Source organism: Mycteria americana, chromosome 6, assembly GCF_035582795.1.
Source record: "Mycteria americana isolate JAX WOST 10 ecotype Jacksonville Zoo and Gardens chromosome 6, USCA_MyAme_1.0, whole genome shotgun sequence".
NCBI classification, from domain to species: Eukaryota; Metazoa; Chordata; class Aves; order Ciconiiformes; family Ciconiidae; genus Mycteria; species Mycteria americana.
Genome location: NC_134370.1, coordinates 3,136,880 through 3,157,570, shown reverse-complemented (window position 1 = coordinate 3,157,570; position 20,691 = coordinate 3,136,880). Strand labels below are relative to the sequence as shown.

Sequence of the window (20,691 nt, the reverse complement as noted above, 5' to 3'; positions counted from 1 at the left end):
AAAAGACAGTAACAACATGGTCTCAAACATACATTGCTTAATAACAAGACCAAAGCCAAATTTCTGGAATTTGAGGTAAACTAGGCACCAGGCTCCCCATTTTCTTTGTGTGAAATCTGGAACCTAAATTAATAATCTATTGTCGGGATAAAGTAAAAGAAATTCCACCAGCTTTTATTTCTATTCGTTATATAATGTCAATATTCCATGTTTTACTGAATCCATGCTTCTGGATCATCCAGTGTTTTTTTAATTAATCTTTGCAAAGCAGTCTCTTTTGACAGTGCTGCTAAATAAACCTGTTGAGCTATCTTCCTGAAGCTTGACTGGTTTGTACGGTAAAGACATTGAGAGATTAAAGTTTTATGAATTTGAAATGGCAGGAATGTCTTGGGAGGAGAAAATACCTGTTCTGTAATGCAGTGATATTATACTGTAATTGTTCTAGTGTTACAATTTCTTGATTCAAAACTTTAAAGCAGTAATCACATTTGAAATCAATGTATTTTGTTTCTGAGATGTACAACTGGTCTTTTATATGATATGGTCTTGCACTTTTTTTTTTTTTTTTTCCAAATTATATGGGACTTTAATGATACTTTTGATATCACTGCATTTAAGAATCTATACATTTTATTGATAAATAATTTATATGCTTCATATACGTACTTAACATAGCGGAAATCAGTCAAAACACGATTTAAGCACCAAAGACCAAAGGGACGCCTTTCAGCCCTTCTAGAGAAATGAGAAACAAGAGACCTGTGTCTCATTTCCTGTCCAGTACTTCAGTTAAATTTTAACCATAGCAATATGGGTAAACTTTATTAGACTGATCCACCTCGACAGGTTCATTAATCCAATAGTTCTATTTGCCGTTTAGTCGCATAAAAAGAGCATAGTCCACGTATTTATAGTCCAAAGGTATTTTTTAATAAACTGAGGTAAAAATCTGCCTGCCTGCCATCAGCCCTGTGCCGTCAGCTGTGCCGCTTGTCCCCTACGAAATATGTTTAAAAATATATATATTCAAGAATTTATATTTGTCTCGGTACTAACTTTGAGGGAATAAATTTTCAGCTGCTGCCCAGTGGTCCTCCTTTGGCAGACTTGAGAGAACCACATTTAAATGAACTGAGCACCCACACCTTTAACTATGCTAATAACAATGCTAAATAACAGCGACTAAGAGCTGTAGCGGATAGTCTTGTAGTTCCTTTCTAAGCAATCCTATTCAATTACATTTAGTTTTCAGTGACTCAGATCAAATTTTTGTGGCTCAAATCGTTGAAACTCTCCTGAGGCCATGGAAATTGCTCTGTAAATGAGACCGTAATTTGCCGCCTTCTTCCCTGTCACCTTGAAGACAATCTATTCTCTGCCGATGGTACGATTCCTTGTGTCTTTTTTCCTCACAACTACCTAAAAAACCATCATATAACTTGTAAGGAAAATTGTAGTTTGACATGACACACCTCATCACTTGAGAGAAAAGAGAAGAGATTGGTTTCCTCCCACTCAGAGAAAATGTTTCCCTATCAGCACCTTACCGACTCTGCCCCCACTAACACAGACTCAGCCCTGCACAAGTCAAACAGAAAAATCAGAGTAATTCGTTATGAATCAGATGGTCAGCAGAGAGATTTGGAATCCTTTGCGATATAAAATTACACAGAGCCCTGTATTTTTAAAGGTAGAGTATGTGAGTACTTCTGTTTATATACAAGTTAGTTTGCTTTAAGCAACCAGATATGTAAAAATATAAAATGAAAGCTTTAATTTGCAAACATTTCATACACCTTTATTTTTCTATGTTACACACACATTCTTACATGTAGAAAAAAAAAAAATCAGACGGTGGTTTGTTGCTTTGCCCCCAGCTCCGGATGGATGCCATCTCCCGAGGGATGCCATCTCCCGGCTGCGGCAGGCAGGGTCCGAGGGCTCGCTCCCAGCTGGCTCGCAGGTAAGTGCGCTCGGCCGCGCTCAGCAGCAGCTGGGGAAATTCAAGGTGAAGCCACTGCAAATTGTTTTCTGTTCTGCTGCAACCGCAAGGTTTAGCGATGGTTACTGGCGGTTTAAAAAATTCCATATTTAAAAGACAATTGACAAGCGGCAAGATGATTTAGCGGCGTGGTTGGCTGGCAGTTGTGCTGATATTTGTGATTTTCCTTGGACATCACCTTTGTGGTACCCCCTTGTATATCACACAAAGCTTTCACATTCTTTTTATTTTCCGTTTTCCACGTCTAATTGCAGAGGAGCTCAGCATCTGAGACGGCAAGATCCTTGAGCTGCACTTGGCCCCAAAAGGAGTCGATAAAGGCAGATGTATGCGCAGCATTGCAGGATCAGGCATGCATTACCAATGTTGCCTTTACCTCTTCTAAGATGGATAAATTGTAATTGAAACAGATTATTATAAATGTACTATAGAATACTAAGAAGGAGATTGATTTTTTTTCTCTGGTTGCTTGCAGCCAGCATTCTGAGTGGTGACTGAAATAGGGATTTGTTTATGCCTTTTGGACTGGGTAAGGGAAATCGGATAAAGCATCATGAATTTTATTGTAGCTGAAGATGAAAAATTTGAAGCTCAACTGAGCTGCAAAATTATTGCAACAACTGTTTGGGAAAGCAAGAGGGATGCGATCACAACAATTTTTGTGTATCCGTACCCAATGCTGCTGTGCGGTGGAGTTGTACTATTCCATCTTCTGATTTCATTCTTCTCTTGCTCTGCCCTTTTTTACAGCACTATTGAAAAAAAAAAAAACCAAACACATTTTAAATGTTGTTTGGATTTCTTCCCAGAAAATGACTAAATCTTCTCAGCTGAGAACTCCATCACTAGATAGTTATTGATTTCTGAGCTCTGATGCTGGAGCGTATTGGGAAGTATTGGAGTGACAGCTGGAATATTGTGCTGCCAGCAGCCCCTCCGGAGCGGCATCCTTTCACATGAGCAGTCACCAGGAACACTGACTGGTGGGTTCCATCTTGCAAGAAAAAAAGGCAGAAGATCCCCAAGCCATCACACTGGTATCAAAGCAAATGCAATGAGCAAAATCCTCTATTAAAATGATTGCCTGCTGCAAGAGCATTCCTCCGTTTTACCATCTGAGTAAGCCAGCTGGGGTCTGTTCTGGTACCTTGAGGCACAACCCATGCTACTCTAGAATATATTCACAATTCTTTTGTACTGTGTTTTGTACTCAAACACCTGAAGAGGTGATGGCCACACGTGCCCGGTCTTGGTAGAGGAGGAAAAGCCACGTTCAGCATTTCCTCCGCTTGCCATGAGCGCTCCTTGCCCAAACGGGAACACCACTTGCCTGGCGTGGCAGCTGCATGGGCAGCCCTTGAAATTGCCTTTTCTCAAAGATTTGGAGATTAAGAAATTAGCGAGCATTAAGTTTTGATAAGAAATTAATTTGTCCATTGGAAAGTTTATCTTCTAAAACTTCTCACACAACACATGCCAAGGCAGGTGAAGGAGACCTGGACGTTAGTAGCAGCTCATTGAACGTCTGACTTCTTGCTCGTCCTGTTTCTCATAATTTCCAAGTTGTAAAATGCTTGGGGGGTTTGAACAGAACAGTGTAGACCATTCTGGTAAAACAAGAAATTTTAAAATAAAATTTGGAAAGCCGAGAGACATTTTCCATTTTTCTTTAACCCCGAAGGTCAGTGACTGCAGTTACCAAAACAGCTGAGCTCCACTAAAGCCTCTAAGATGTCCGAGGGTATCTTTTTTCCATACCTCAAAAGATGACTTGCAAAACTTTAAAATAATGTGTTTAGGTGTTAAAAAGCTGCTGTCATTCATGACTGAATAGTACCAGTTGAGTGGTCAAGTACAGTTTATTGAAGGGTGGGGGAAAAAAGCCTTCTGGCCTTGTAAGAAGCAGAAAATACGGCCTTTGCAGTATTTTCAATTTAATAAAATGTGGCTTCGAAGCTGCGTCAAGGTTTGTAACGTTTAGAACAAACCCTGGGGGTGGAGATGGAGAGAAGAGCCGGCAGGGCAGACTTTCATTTATTGCAATTTCTGTAACAATTATAAAGATATGTAGTCTTGAATACTTAAATATATTCCTAGATACTCATAATTTTAGATTCTGAATGTAAAAATCTTAGACAAATACGTCTTTGAAGTCATTAAATCAGCTACCACTGGGATGTTACATATTCTCATGCTTTTGCCCAATTATCTGTACTTTAAAGAGTTTTTCATGCATTCTTAGGCTGAGATACATTGGCAGTTACAGAAATCACGTGTCTGTATCTGCTATTTGCTGGGCTGCCTCTGATTTTCGAACTTCTTCAGTACATTTACAATTTGTGTTCCAGTATATCAGTAAAGAGACAGATCTTCCGAGCTGCTGCCAAGGGTATAGCGGCCATTTCTCAGTAAATGTGGAAGCCTGGTAAATATTTGGAGAGCTTTTGTCTAAGTGAAGGAAAGTGGTAGGATTATACTCGGTATTGTATGCTTTAACAAGACTATAGATGCTCCTCCTTGAAATCCTTTCTCTCAAGGCTGTGACCACGCATTACTGTCTTTTGGTTTTACAGGCGTTGTACAGAAAGCAGGAAACATAATTTGATCTGACTTGGTGCTATCAGGTTCACTATCATGCTCGAATACCTGAAATACATTTTTGGTGTTCAAATATTGCCTATTTCCAATCATACATTTCTTGAGCTTGAAGCAGAGAAGATACTTTTTGTAACAGAGAGTAGCAAAGTGACCATAATTTTTCATGGGAAAGTTTCCACCACTTTGACTGGAATAATGTTACTTCCACAGTGCGAAACAAGGGATGCAGGTGCTGGGTCCTGCCAGAAGCTGTCGGAGGTCCTGCAGCTCCTCCGGCAAATTGGAAGCAAGGGTGAAACGGCTGCCAAAGAACTGACATTTCTGAGAACGTATTTGATTTGTGATGGAAAGAGGGGAAAAGACAGATGACCAGTGGACTGTGAGATGAACAAAGAAAAGCCACTGTTGGAGCTCTATCGGGCTAAACACGTGGACATCTACCAGTTACTATCTTATTTTTGCTATGGTATTTCAGTCTTCCAATTTCTTCAGTTTGTTTTCTGATGAAGCAAGTAAGGTGTGTCAATGTAGTTAAATTGCTTCAAATCCCACAGCAGCTTCGTTTTTCCTCCTCTCCCCTTTCTTAACAGCATAACTTCTCTTCAGACCTTGTCTGGAGACCACTGAAAACAGCTTTAAAGACGCTTCATTCTTCGGATCCCCAGCTCCTAGACTTTGTAGAGTACTAATCTAGTTTTCTGGATAAAGCACTGCATCAGAGAACATCATACTATGTTGTTTCTCTCTAGCCAGCAACTGAAGATAAAATCGGCCTCAGGCTTACTCGCTCCTCTTGGCTCCAGCTCATTAGCGCATCCTGAAACACACCAGCGGCACAAAGCCGGGCTTAGAAGTATCCTGGATGTGACTGCAAGAAAGCGGAGCTGGGAACACCGACGTGGATTAGCAAGGCTAAATTTCTGTCATGTTGTATCAATAGTTATACTTAGGACCCGAGTATAGGATGCTGGAGCAAGAAAGATTGGATGAAGTTTCTTTTATAACTTTATTTCACAATTGTGCAATTTATTTAGATATTCCCCTTAAGTACAGGAAATTTCTTTCCCCCAAATAAGGTATTAATAACGTGCATTTTCTTTGGTTCTTTATTGCATTTTCTTTGGTTCTTTATTGTACAACTTCGGCTTCACATTTCTTTCTCATGACTAATTAATTTTGGAACCATGGTATAATAGTACTTTTAATTCCTGCACTAATAGAAAATGTGGTAATTTTATCCAACATGTATAATAATTCCATTTATTTTATTGCTTGGATATAAGCAGTCATTTAAATTAATATACAATTTCTTGCAAATGGTGACTAGCGAGAAAATTGCTGACTTGCAGTCATTTGATCTACAAACGTGTTCATTAAAATCAAACGCCTTCCTGGTACTGTGCCCGTTTGCACTGCCATGTCTGCTGAAAAATTTTAGCGTTCTACTAAATTGCTGTTTCCTAGTCAACACGATGCCAAAGGGACATAATTAGGCTCTGATTAAGTTTTCCGCAGAAGACACAAATACTCACAGATGTTCTAATATTTTGTTTCGATGGTCTTTTCATACAATCCCTAATTGTCTGACATCCTTTGGTACACTTAAAATAAATACAGTGGGCACAGATATGGGTTTTTGAAAGTAATATATACGCCAGGCTCTCCTGGAGGAACGATTTCTTCTGCGGAAAGACTTTCTTGTTTTGCGGGAGGTGGGATCCTGGGGACTGGAGACAAAAGAAAGCAAGATGTGCCTTCCGACTCCCTGATTCTCGCCTTTCCTTCAGTAATCCCCTCCTCCCTGTCCTACTTTTCAGCCTGACGTTTCTATTCTGGGTTTCACCGTCCTGATTCACCGGCCTCGTGCAGCCCAAGCTGCTGCAGAGGTTTCTTGGAGAGGGAGGTGGGTGCCAAAGGCCTCAGTCTTGTCCCTTCCACCCTGGCTCCGGTGGTGCAGCGGGACGTTTGTGGTGGGGTGAGCAGGAAGGGGAAGGATGCCGGGAGGGTGTCTGACCCTGACAGGGGACTCTCAGATCCCTGGTCGACTCCCTGATCCTCCACAGATCCCTCCAAGCTGTTTCACACTGGTGACCTCGGGAAAGAGGACGCCCAACCTCATGTGTGAGGCCCAAAGAGAACTCGGTGCCGTCGAACACCTGGCCCTCGCACTCCCACGCACCCTCAGCGTTGCTTCTGTGAAGGGCGGGAAGAAACACGCACAGATAGTAGGCCTGACTTCTGAAATTTTGGCTGGTGTAGTAGTCGTGACCGTGCCAGGCAGTGGAGCCAAAGCCCCGCTTGAAACTTCGGTGTTAACGCGCAGTAACTTGTCATCTGCAGACCAAATCCTTTTCAGCAGGAGGGAGTCCCGCCGGCCGCAGGCCCCGGCCGGTTACGTACCCGCCGGTGCGCAGGCCAGCTGGGGTCGAGCACGGAGGGGTCCCTCGGTCGCCGCCCGGGCCAGGGCCCGGCCCCGGGGCCCAGCTCCCGCCGCTGCCGATGCGGGCGGTGTCCGCCAGGCGGCCCCGCGCCCGCCGCCGCGGCGCCGAGGGGAGGAGGAGGACGAGGAGGAGGAGGAGGCGGCGGCGGCGGCGAAGGGAAATTTCCTGCCTGGCTGCCGCCGCCTCTGCCCGCCGCCTCGGGCCGGAGACTGCCTGGGCGTCCCGCGGCCGGCCGCGCCCGCCGCCGCTGCGCGGGGGCGCCGAGGGGCCAGCGGAGCCGCCGCCGACGGAGCCGGCGAGGTGAGCGGAGCCCGGTGCGGCGGAGGGAGGGAGGGAAAGAGGGACCCGCCCGGCCGCGGGGCAGCGGGCTGAGGGCGGCGGGCGCGGTGATGCTGCGGCGCCGGGGCCGCCGCTGCCGTCGGCAGGTGCTGCCGGCGGGGGACGGGGCAGGCTGCTCGCCGGCCGCGCAGACGCGGGGGAGCCCGGTCCCCGCCGCCGCGGGGCGCGGAGGGGCGGCCGGGCGCTGCCCTCGTCGCCCCGCGGGACGCCGGGCCGGCCCTGGGTGCGCGTCGGGAAGCGACCGGCGTTTGCGTGCTCCCGCCCGCAGGGCTCTCGGGGCCGGCCCTGGCTGCCAGCGCTGCCGCCCGGGGCCGCGCTCGCCCTCCAGGAGTGTCCCCGAGGCGGGCGGGGACACGCGTGTCGCTTTCTGCGTGGGGCGCCCGTCCCCGGGAATTAACGCGGTGCTGGCTAGCCCGCCGGAGAGGCCGGAGGGACGGGCGCGTTCCCGTGGGAGCCGAGAGGGCAGCGGGCAGCCTCGCGTGGAGGCGAGGCGGCCGGGTGCCTCCTCGCTGGGGCTGTTAGGGCAGGCTGGGTTTCGGGCGATGCGGGGCACGCGTGAGGTAACATCGGGGCCGAGGGAACGGCCAGGCATCCCTGTTCACTCGCCTCCACGCCACCCCGCCGGGGAGCACAGCTCTCGGGCTCTTCCCCGGCCCCCCGGATGGGGCTCGCCTGTGAACTTCAGCTCTGAGAAGCCATTTATCTCCTGTCAGCACAGCCTCGCCGTTTTCATCCAGCTCTTTCTGAGGTGAGCCGGGCTGTGGGTATACGCAGCGTTCAGATGTACAGGAGCAGCAACCGAGGGGTGACGTGGCTGCGTACAAACTCTTTCACTCTCCCGTGGGCAAGATTAGTGTTTAAAAACCATACGGTTCCATTTGTGCCATTTATTGGTTTCCGATCACGTTGGCGGGCCGGTTCACGCTGCCGACGGTGCGGTGGTGCCCTGGCCAACGCTGCCATTTGGCACCGAACGGTGCCCGGAGGAAGGGGGTCACCGGAGGAAGCGGTGTGGGTGCTGCTGCCCGTGCTGCCTTTGTGCTCTCCGGTGGCCCCTTCCCTTCGGCAGAGCCGTCGGGCACGGGGAGGCTCAGGGCTCCCCAAAGCCGCTGCCAAGGAAAGCACCTGGTTGTATGGAGGTAGGTGTAAGTCCTGCAGTTGGTGAAAAACTTTGTATTTTCCTTGTACAGGTTGTGAGGGAGAAATCAAATGAAGCTTTCATGGAAAAAAATCAAATTTATTACTTCCAAAACCAAAGGTATTGTGTTTGTTTCCCCTTCCCCGCTTATGTTTTTGTTTAACATACTGGGGAAAATAATGTCAAACCTTGCAAAGATAATGTAAAGACAACTTTTAACTGTCTCCCCCATCATTGGAGCTTTTTTTTTGCACTTTAATCGTGGGTTGTAGAAAGGGTTAATGGATATCTGCTGTGAGATTGAACAGTGTTTTTTAATTGGGAAAGGGTGTCTCTTACTTTTTTTTTTTTTTTAAAATTTTCTGTGAGTTTCCTCTCCTTGTGGCTTATTTCCATAGAGTGAGGTGATTTGCTGTACATTCAGCTGCGTAGCTTCGAAACCACTGCCTGTGTCTGAGTTGTATGGAGTAGAGACTGCCGAGTTAAAAGAAATGACATTGCTTGTCGAGCTTTTTTTCCTAAGACTATATAAGCTCTATGAGAAAACTTGGAAAGTAGAAGTAAAGAGGTTGAGAATTGAAAAATATTTATTATGTGCATGGCAATCTTAGCTTCTGTGGGTGCTGCACTTTGGGGCTTTTTAAAAAAAAAAAAGTAACTTTTGATGAAAATTAATGACGTTCAGCTGGAAACTCGATGTCATTTAAAAGAGATTTTTATGTGGATATAATGTGCTCTGCTCATCCAGGAGGCATGTTAAGGTCCCAGTTTGCTTTGCTGGGTAACAAATGAAACCATTTAAGTCTTGATGTGGGAAGATGCAGGTGGTCTGGTGGCACCGTCCCCGTCTTGTTCTTGCTGGAGGTGGAAGTTGGGCCTTGGGGAGAGAAGTCCCTGATGGGGGTAACGATCTCTAATGACTATCGATGGCACCCAGGGCTCGCACCCTGCCTCTGCTTTGTCCTGGGGCTGGTGGCACTTGTGCCCTGAGAGAGAAAGGGGGTAAGGATGGAGGTGGGACAAGCAGAGAGCATCCGACAGAGGTCTCTGGGACGAGGGGGGCCGTGCTGGTGTGGATGCAAACGTTACGTAGCAGGGCTCTGCATTAGGGGGAGTGAAGGGAGTTAAGCTAAAAACGTTTGTTTGCTCAAGTGACAAAACCAGTTGTTGTAGAAATGTGGGAAAAGAAGGGAAAGAAAATAATGCCAGAAACAAAATGGTGTGGGTATAGTGTTTGATTCCTTTAATTTGCTCTGTCTTTGCTCACAAATAAAAGAATTACATAGGAGCTGTGTTACACCAGCCATCCTTGCTTGCTGTGCTTTGACTAACATACTCTGTATTCCTTAAATGCATTTAATATATTCTTCCAAGTAAAAGATAAAACCTGAATTCCTAGTTTAAAAGCTTCCTATGCCCCTGACACCTTTAATAAAACCAGATATCTTTATATACCTCAAATCAGCGTGATGCTGCTGTTTGGGCTACAGTAATTTATCCCGAGCCTGTGAAGTGCAGGTGCAAAGACGATAATTTTAGCACATTTGGGTCCTAGTTGGCTTTTGTATCTTGCTTTCTTTCCCCTTTTACACTTCATATGTTTATGCTTATCTGTTATCTAGCTCAGTGAGGTTTTTTCATGTATGGCTGATCTCTGCCAGAACAGCTGTCTTGAATCCCTGTTTTTCTTGGTCTTATTTTTCTTCCCCCGCCCACCATTGCATTCCCAGCTCCCGGATTATACGGCCTGGGTGATGTCAGAAATGCACCACGTGGGCTGAAATTATTGGAAACTGGAAGGTGATGGTCTGGGGACTCTGCAGGTTCGGGGTCCGTGCGAGACTTTCCTCTTCCACGTGGGTTCTCGTGAAGCTGAGGCAGGGGATAGGCAGAGCTGCGGTCCTTGCGTTGCACACGCACGAGCGGGCTCTTGCACGTTCCCGAGTGGAAAGGCTTACGGGGATTTTGAAATTTGTATTTTCTTGGCACCTTTCTTGCAGGATGGTGTGTGCCTCATTATAGCAAAACCTGCTCTCATTAATTAAGTTTGTTGATTGTGAGACACCTGCCTCGCCCTGTGCCCGTCGTGTGCTTTTTGATTCTTCTGTAAGACAAGTTGTGCCACAAGTTGGGTTTGGTTTTTTTTCGAGCCGTTGGTTTATGGACCGAAGCTGCAGACCTGTGTTATATTGATTGGACTAGTTCTAGAGCATGCTGTAGGAGCGCTTCGACCGGTGTGCTTGGTGACCTTTTTCTCTTTCATTTAAGAGGTTACGTGAAGAAAAATGGGCGAACATGGGCTGACAAACTGCAAAGTGAAAAAGAGCTGTAGGAAGCCTGTGGTGCAGTGCTGCCTTGTCGCAGCTATCTTCGTGTTTTCCGAGAAGTCAGCTACGCGTGTTATCAGTAAAGAGCTTATATAGTTCTTCATGTTTGATGATGTCCTGTAAATGTGTTCACCGAGATTTCGGAGCAGGTCAGTTGGACTGTAGTGGAGAACAAAAAAGAGCCAAGGCAAGTGTTGAATGCCGCGTAGGATGAAAAACAGAAAGATAAAAAGGAATCCTGAATGTTTGCCTTACTGATGTGAGCGCAGCCCGCCCTGCGCACTGAAGGAGTGGGAGGTTCTACAGGAGAAATTGTTCAATTATGTAGAGAACCTGAGGATTATGTTTGGACATCCTTTGAATGATATTGTCATTTTGTAAATGTGATAGTGTATTTCAATCCCCATTTCCAAAATAGTCTTCAGCATAGATTTACGGCAGGGCTTAGCACCGGCTGGAGATCCTGTGTCTGAAGGTTGTATCAGAGCACTTGAAGGCCATCAGCAATAAATGAAGATGCTTTAGGGGAAAAAACTTGCCTTTATGTAGAAACATTAAGGTGAGTGACGCTGTATCTGGAAGTACCCTGAAAATTTCTCAGCAAAAGCAGTTGGCAAGAAAACGGATGTTTTTGCTAGAAGGTGCTTTTCCATCGGCGTCAGGAGAGTTGGTACGAAGGGACCGGCTGGGTGGTGGTGGCTGATCTCTGCATGGAGCAGCGGTGGGGGCAAGCTGGGGTCTTGTTCCTGCCCAGAGAACGGGGACAGCAGCAGCAACCTGCGCTCTGTGAGACAAGCCTGCGAGCTGGGGAGCTCTTGTCAAACCTCAGTCAAACCTCTTGTTTTGGGAGGATGATGCTGGCGTTTTAATTTTTATATAAAACATAGCAATAGGGGGCATGGCGAAGAGATTGCCGAGTATACACTTATATGTTTGAGTTTACTGGAAAGTGTAAAGGGCTCTTAGGAGTTTTGTCAGGATTAGCAAGAGTGATGCATTCAAAGTAGGTGGAGAGAGGCATAAGAAATTGCTGCTTGTTTAAAATGGAAGGCCTGTTAGCATCATCGTCGCGTTTGAGTTTAGAGGTAACCACACAGTTTACCCGATCCTGGGATGTAAGCCGTACGCTGCATTTCAAAGTAATACTTGTTTTTTTTTAATATATAAATATATATAAGCAGTGTAGTCAGAACAGTGCTACTTGGTGTTCCTGGTGAATAATGTATGCAAACTTAAACTTGGTTACTTGCCCCACATCCAGCAGACACTGGGATGCTGCAGGTTTCCAGTGCCGCATCCTTGTGGCCCGGGAAGCAGCAGCAGAGGAGCCAAACCTGGGGGCTGCTGTCGCGATGCCTGCGGTGAGCAGGTTTTTATTTCTTGATAGGCATTTCTTTATTGATTTCTTGATACAATATTAATGAAAGCAGAATCCCTCTGTAACCTAAAATATAATTTGGTGCCCTGTAATCAAAAGTATTGGAAATTGAATTGATACATTATTAAAGAGTTTTGAATTACGTAGTCTTTGTGGAGCATCGTTTATGGGTACCCTGTATGTGATGCTCATTTTATGGGTTGAGAGCTGTCTTGGAGAATGATTCAGATATTGCTTTAACTGATTTGTGATGTGATGCAGCAGGATTCAAGCTGCATGAAAAGTGGCTGTAGCCACCAGGCTGCTCTGTGCAGGCTTTCTGCATCTTTAACTGTAATGTTTCTTTTTTTCTCATTGCCTGTGCGCTTCTGCATGAGGTTTCATCCCAATGTAGTCTTTGTCCTGTCTGATAATAATATGTATTGTATAATCCCAAATGCTATCAGGGTTAATATTAAAAAAAAAAAATGTGGCTGTATTTATTCCAGACTTTTTGCTGGAATGTACATGTCTTTTAAATATATACATGTACAACAGACCAAAAAACTTGTGTAAGCTAGAGCTGAAATGAGATACTGATAAGACAGAGATTAGGAGAAAGTCAGCAGCAGCAATTTATTGAAGTATTTGTACAGGATTTATTTTTGAGTTATGCACAACATGGAACATATTTTTAAGGCATGTGCACAGTGTTGTGCTTTTTAGTTCAGTTGACTTACTGCAGGTGTAATGATTCCATCAGTGATACCTTTTTGCCTGCTGAAATCCTGTGTGTTGTCTGCAGAGGATGCCTTTGGGAAATGGAAGAATAGATGGGGGAGAACAGATTTCCGTGCTGATAGGAGAGGGTGATGCTGTTGGACTGTATTTTGATTGCAGCGTGCTCAGATTTTTCTTCCTAAGTAAGCCAGCCAGCCGATTATCTCCAGTGAAACAGCTCCCTGAAGAAGTGTAGCATTAAAGGCTGCTTTTTGCTATCCTCCTGGTCCTGGCAGTGAGTTAGGGGATGAGTGGCCTCGCTGACAGTCTGTCCTGGCACCTGCAGCACACGGATGGGAGCCCTTGCCCTGCCTGGTGCCGTGTCTATCGGGCAGGGGGGAGCTGCCTCTGCACAGCCCTGTCTGCTGCTCGCCGAGTACATCTCCTGTCGAACAGCGATGCCCTAAAAATGCCCTTTTTCCTTTGACTCCTGACTAGTGACTCACTGTTGAAGCGGCAAGGTAAAAAGCTGCTCGCAGAGATGTAGTGCTTGCCCACGCAGAAGTGGTGTATCTGTGTTCAAAGGTGTTTCCTGGCTAAGGGAAGAAATAAAACTGGAAAGAAATTGCTGGGGTAGTTTGCTGCTGGCAATGACACCTTACTGTCACTGGTAAATGTGGCACAACTCAGAAATGGGCTTTTCTATCCCTTTTATCCCTACTGTAAAAAGGAAAAGGTGCTCAGTCCTAAAAACTTGGTTATCAGAGATTTTTCTTTTCTAATGTAAAGTAATAATTATTGGTAAGAATGAGAGATCCGAGCAGGTAAAACAAAAAACCAGAACTGTAAATCAGATAGAGGTGTGATGAGATACAAACTAAAAAAAAAAAAAAAAAGAATGATGGAAGTGATGGTTTTTGGATTATTGCTGTTGAGAAGAGGCAGCTGTTTCACGCAGGAGAGCCAGGATGCCCCAGCAGCTGGCTGAAGCTGTACCGATTGCACTGCTGTTCACTGAAGGGAACACACACACACGAGGATGCAGCAACATCAAGAATCACCAGGAAGAATGCAGTCTAGAAAACACTTCGGGTAAATAGTTGTATGAATTTTTAAGAAAAAGCAAATAAGCAAATAGCAGAAGATTTACAAGGGAAGCAAATGGACATTGCATTAAGTCCTGTCACTTGAAAAGATCAGGACAAAATGTATTAGACAATTGGAGGATAAACTTTTCTGCCAAAGCAAGGGAGTTAGGTGAACTAAGAAGTCTCTTCCTTCTTCTAGGTTTTGTTGCTCTGGAGGCATTAGAGGATAAATCAGAATGAAATATACAACTCCACTTTCATGACAAGATCTTGCTCTTTTGACACCAATCGGTTTCAGGTTTCCTGGTGGTTGGGTTTTTCTTTAATTGTTGTGGTTCTTGAGTTTTCTTGCTCTTCAGTAAAATCAATATCTCTTTCATCTGAAATAACTTTTAAAGAAAGCTTAGATAAAATGGAACGCTGCTGTAGTTCATGACGGTTCCCCTTGCAAGGGACTGCTTGAAGACTAGCAGAGTAATTTTGATTATCGGCCAGCATAACCAAAGACTGAGATGAATTACAGGGGCATGATGCTTTTAAACATCACTTTCCTGTGGATGTGGTGTAACGGGGATTGTAACGAGGACAGAAGAGTTTGGTTGATTGTATAGAGCTAGTACTTCCCTGGCCTGTGGTTTTGCCACCTAAAGGTCGTGGTGCCCCATGGTCTGCTGGTGTTCTGCCTATGTATTCCCAAGGGTGGGACCGCGCTCCATGAGGTTCATGCTACGTCTTCTTTTATCTTGGCATTTGCTCCTATGATTTGTTACCTCCCTTGGTTCTTTTAATGAAAAGTTTTATCAGAAACAAAAGATGACCCTTTGGCAAATGAGAGAAAGCCCATGTAATCATGACTTGAAGCCAATGATGAGTATTTGTGGTTAAAGACCCTCTTGTTTTCCGTATATTTGATAAAGGAGCTGTAAATACTTCCTTACCAAGAGCTGTAATTCTTTAGCTTGAGAGCAGTTTTCGCTACTACGTGGGATGCATTTTAATTTGTTTCTTAGAGGGGCAATTCACTTTTCAACCAACCTTTCTGTCTTTTAATTTATTTTTGGTATAATGTGGCAATTTGTAAGCATATCTGTGTGTAAAATCTGCAGAGAATTTACCATAACTTATCAGGGCACTTTCTTGTCTCACTTGCCTGAGTAGTGCTAGGTATGCTCTCTCTCCTAGTGTGCTTCAGTTGCAATTTTTAGACTTCCAATGCTGCAATACTCTGGTTAGAAGAGCGTGAACCTTCCAAAGTGTACTTAAAATTATTTTTTTCCTGACAGATTTTATTGCTGAACATGCTGATTTCTTTACCTGTAGCTGTTTCTCAACTGAATTCCAAACTAAACAGTGCAAATTAAAAAATAAACAAGCAAGCAAAAACAATCTTCTCCAATACAAATATATCTATTAACCCTTCCTTCACCTTGCTTACTATTTCTTTTAGTAAATTCCATTTTTATTGAATTTTGCCCTTTAATCTTGTTGTCTTTGCTGTTCGTCCTGTGATTATTTTTCTTTGCATTCCTAGCCTTAGTTTCTGCTGTAATGTGCTGTATATTGCTTGAGCTACAGTGCGGTGCTTTTTCATGAGTAGTAGGCTATTGATTTAAACAAGCAATGAATAATGTTTGTACCCCCGTAGTGTCTATATCCCTGTAATGTCTATATTCCCGATGTTGGTTTTGCTTTAAAAAATGGCAAGAAAAGATCCTGCAGTGACTGAGCCTCCGTGGCATCTTCTGTCTCTTAGAAGGAGAGAAAATGGGTGTTAAAGTACTGCTGGCAAAGTTGGAAACGGCTTGGACCGTACTGTTCCCTGATAATATACCAACTTCTTTGGGGCATTGCGCTTTCTAACTGATATTGGACTGGAATTGGTATTTTCGTAGCTGTCAGCCTCTGTAAGAAACGGAGGTACCTTCTGGTCCTCCCTGGGGATTGTATAAAAGAGAACTGAAACACACGGGCCGTCAGAAGGATGAGAGCACAGAGCCTGGGAATCGCTGCTGGTTTATCTCCAGCCTGCCCCTGTAATCCATACAGTACTGATGTTTTAGGTAATTAACGCTATGCAGGATGCTTTGGTGCTGAAAGTGTTCTTTAAGAACAGTTTTGCTCTGTGTACTTTTATTGAAATTGGACTTAAAGGTGGCTGTTATGAAATGCTGAAAGGAAAAAAAAAAAGATTATGTTAGAAAATTTCCTCTGGGGGAGGGCTGTGATTTTTCTTTTTTTTAAAGGAGAAATTATCCTGCTTGCAAAATGAGATGCAGGGTATTCCAGCGATAGATTAGCAAAATAAAAATCTTTTGGTTTTTGAGTCAGTGCATTTATCTACCCTAGCCTTTGTGGCAAGGTAGGACCCTCAAGCCACTCTGTATTTTTGGAGACAAAGCTCATCTTGGACCTCTTGGAAGGTGCATAAATAAGAATCCACTGTTCCCATCCAGTCTGGCTCTGGTCTGCCGAGATCTGTCCCCTCCGTAGAGAAACTGTTCAGACCCTTAAAAGCGACACAGTGTGATTTGGGGCCAGAGCATCCCTGAGCTTTTGTCCCCAGGGCAGCTCGTTCCGAAAGCCAGGCTGTGGCTGCCTGCCCCGTGGGACGCTGCCGTCGCTGGGAGCTGTAATCGGAACCAGCTCCGGAGCGTGGGAAAGGAAGGAACTATCCTGCCGGCCGGCGGTTTGCAGAAATATGCCCAGCTGTCGGGGGGACGGGGGGGAAGCAATGTTTTGTCAGTTTTTCAGCTAGAAATGCATTCACAGCTGTGTACCAGTTTTTGGAGGTGTGTTATATGCTTTTATTTTTGCCTTCATACCCGAATTTATATGTATTTCAAACTCTTCAGTCTAATGACTCCTACTAAACATAGTCTCCTTCTTCAAAACCTCCAGACTGTGCCATTCTCTTACAGCTGAACGTGAAGCTGTTGTCCTGTGCTGTTATATAGCCTCATATCTATCCAGCGGTGCTTTGGACAGCTTTTGACATCTTAAGTGATGATGTTACTATGCAAAGACATGTTGAAAGTTTGGTGGATTTCTGCTTATTCATTTAACGTATTGCTCAACGTGCAGTAATGTTTTTCACAGTCTTGGTGTGCGGCCATCCCGCAGGAGCTCTGCCAGTGCTCCGTCCCGCTCCTCTCAACCCTTGTTGCATCCAGGTAATTAATATCCTCATCACTGGTTGGATCCATCAGGCTTGACTTTCATTAAGCTGCTTGTAAAATATGTTTCTGAAGCTGTCGATGACTCAGATGCATGACAGTTACTTCCCTAAAATACGTGCTCTGCCTGGAAGTGAATAGCTGCGTTCTCGCCCTCGTCCTTGGGCTTTCGCCGGTAGTGCTGAACCCCGGAATAACCATTGCATGACTGATAACAGAAACATTGCCTTTGTAGCAAACATAAAGTAAAGGCCTGACGTGGCTTAAGTGGTTTTCAGATGTCTGGGCTGTATTACAGAAAATAGCGTATCCTCATTTACTGCTCTCTGTAGGTGTGTTTTGTTACGGCCAAGAAATAGAGGCTGATGATTCAAGGTCAATGGGACAGCAGACCAGTGGGACATGTTGCTAGATATCTGTTAGTAAAATTTGTGGTAGGATCACTTTGAAGACATTGCTTTTATGAAAGTACATTTGTGGAAAATGTTTGTATTGTATTTTACTTCTGAAAATATAAAAAAAAAAAGAAACACCAAAAAACCAAACAAAACCCTCCAAACTCAAAGGCTTGTCCTGCAAAGAATGAAATGCCCCTTTGACGATACTTTCCTTTAATGCTCAGGTTCATGTACTCTAATGCTCAGGTTCATGTACTTTAATGCTCAGGTTCATATGCTTCCTTTTTAAGTAGATGGAGAGATTGAAGTTCAGTGAAGAACAGGTGCTGAATTGTGGTTCAGAATCGGAGCTAGGATATTCTGTCTTCCCCCCAGTAGTCAGGTCAGTCTCATAACAAGGAGAATGGAATATGCTCTGCAGCCCCTCAGAGAAATAGTCCTCTCGCACAGTGTGTGGGTGTGAACTTGTATTATTTTTCTGTGTTTGGGACCAGGTCCAGCTGCTGCTGGGATGGAAGGAGGCTGTGCCCCTGCCTTCTGGCAGAGCAGGCTCAGGCCCTTGGACGTGTGGTGCTTGCATACACAGAACGCTGAATTTATGTATATAAGAAATGTATATTGATACTGGCTGTATTTTAACACTGCTGCTTTTGCCATGATCAGAATGGAAGCTTGATGGTTGGGTAAATTTTCAAGCTGTTGTATCTGTATATGAGGCATGCTGCTGTTAATACACTTACCAGCCTCAAACATCCTGTTTAATACTGTGTTTTTTCCAAGATTAATTGAATGTATTAATGTGTTTTCAAAGGCAAATTATTTGTGAATGTCACATAATTAAAGCCTCTAGGAACCTAGTTGCATTGCTATTTTAATATTACTGGAAATTTGAAAACTTGTATTTCCCAGTTTATAAACTTGGGTGTGTGTGCTCCCCAGCACTGTACCTACCCCTAAACTAGCAGGCTGGTTTACTTAAGCTCTGTCTTAAGTTGCTAGAGAGAATCTTATGCAGGGATAATTCAGACAACCTCTGGGCTTCTGCCCTGTACCGAGGGCACTTCTTGTCTTGAGACACTTGTCCTACCTTGGCCCTCTCCCTGATGAGGGAAGGGAGCATGGGGAGGTTAACTGGTCGAGTTCCAGTGTTGGGTAATGTACGTTTTATATATCTATTTGTGTCTATACATATAGAGAGATTGATTCTTACAGTTAAAAGAAACTTATCAAAGCCAACAGAACAAGACAAATAGACTAAAATATTTTTAGTGTTTTATTTCTCGTATACGAACAACAATGAAAACCTGATAAAATATTTGGTAGACAAAGTTCATGGACAGTTTGAATGGGAATAAAATGAGATTTGAACTGAAACTTCAGCCTGTCGATGTTTAGTTTCCAGGGGTAGAGGTGGCTTGTGTCAGGAAACAGAGCTGTGTGGGGAAAGGCAAGATGAAGAGAACAGATAATTGTGAATTCAGGAGAGGGCTGTGGTGATGCCTGGGCTGAGTGACAGGTGGGTGAGGTTACAAAAAACCCTCAGAAAGGGCCAGGTTTGAAAGGTGGAAGTGGGCTTGTGAGTTCCTGGCTCTGCTGGTCCTTGCCTTCTCGGTGTAACCAGCTGTAGGGCAGAAGTTGCAGCAGGTAAAGGTGATGGGCTTTCCTGCTTTGAATAAGAACCACCTGAATCCAAAGAACACCTTGCAAATGTATCCTTACGTGCATTAAAGACCTTGTCATAAAAATTATTTTTATGGCAAAATCTGCCCTTGTTTTTTTTTTTTATGAATTGAACCTGGCTGTGCTGCAGCTTTCACTTGGGTAAGCACATTTCCTGATTGCCTTTCATTTTAGGACATTCCCTGCCTTTGATGGTATCATAGAATACCAGGTTGGAAGGGACCTCAAGGATCATCTGGTCCAACCTTTCTTGGGAAAAGCACGGTCTGGACAAGATGGCCCAGCACCCTGTCCAGCCAAAAATTTTTTTTTTTTATCATTCCATGAACATTTATTGTATTTCATCATTCCATGAACAACCATCTATTTCTCCAACTTCATGCTACCTCCTTGAATTGGATTCTTTCTGCAGCGTCATGTCTGCATGTTTCTTCCCATCAGCATTAACATACTCAGTGCACTCAGCCTTTGGCAGAATGGCAAGCCCTTCGTGTTTCAGAGTAGGAGCTGTCCCCAGGTGGGGATCTCGTAGGGAAGGGGGCTCCTGCACCCTCCGGGACCCCCAGCCCATCTCCCCTCCAACGCTCCTGGGGACAGGCTCCCTGCCCACGCAGGCAGCGGCGAGCTGGTCCGGAGACACAAGTGGTGGGGACAGTTGTTATTGAAGGTTGCTTCAAAATGCAAGAATGAAACAAAAAAGCTGAAATTTTCCACAAAATATTGTATTTCTTGTGAGTGTTTTTCACTGGAGGGGTGATACAAGCACATCTGTTGATGCCCAGTAGATTGCTGCTCAACCCCGACTTGAGGAACCACAAATAACCATTGTGTTGGGCAACATGACTGGCTCCGGAGCTCGCTCGTCGTACAGCGCCGAACACTGGAGCTATTCACGGTGTCTGATTCAAGGGGCTGACGGCAAGCTTTCTCTCTGCATAGAAACTAGGATTTTCCTCTGGGACAAAGCAACAAAGCTCGAGGGGGAAAAATGCCCGTCTTCAGCACCGATTCGTTTCGTCCTGTCAACAGCAAGGCAGGAGCGTAGGGAAGGCCCCTCTTCCCTGAGCCAAAGGCAGGTGATACCAGCTTTTTAGTATCTGGGGCTTATGGCCGTGTTTTATATATGTTCATCTTTCTCACAAGTGAGGTTTTTTTACTTTTTGTTAATCTCCTTAGGTCAGAAGGGCAAATGCTTTTCTTAAAGATTCCTTGTAGTATTAGTCTTTTTATTACTATTTTAATTTTTTAAAAAATACTGTATTGATTATATATGTATTGATGAATTGTATCTATGGGATATAAATGCAGTTTCAAAATACTGTTGTGATCTCAGGTAGAAGGAAAGAGGAACTTTTTTGGCTAGTTTCAGTGTCTAAAATCAATAGTTAGAATGATACAGCATACAAATATCCAAAGTAGTACTGCAT

The 20,691-nt window shown here is 44.5% G+C and overlaps 1 protein-coding gene across 1 annotated transcript in view; it reads left to right on the top strand.

Annotated features, from left to right (window-relative positions):
- Positions 1-7,056: 7,056 nt before the first annotated feature.
- Positions 7,057-20,691, top strand: part of PTPRE (protein tyrosine phosphatase receptor type E) — a 112,136-nt gene continuing 98,501 nt past the window's right edge. Inside the window, exon 1 of the mRNA XM_075504342.1 lies at positions 7,057-7,344. Coding sequence (XP_075360457.1) covers positions 7,103-7,344 — 242 coding nt within the window. The 5' untranslated portion in view covers positions 7,057-7,102. The remainder of the gene's footprint in view (positions 7,345-20,691) is intronic.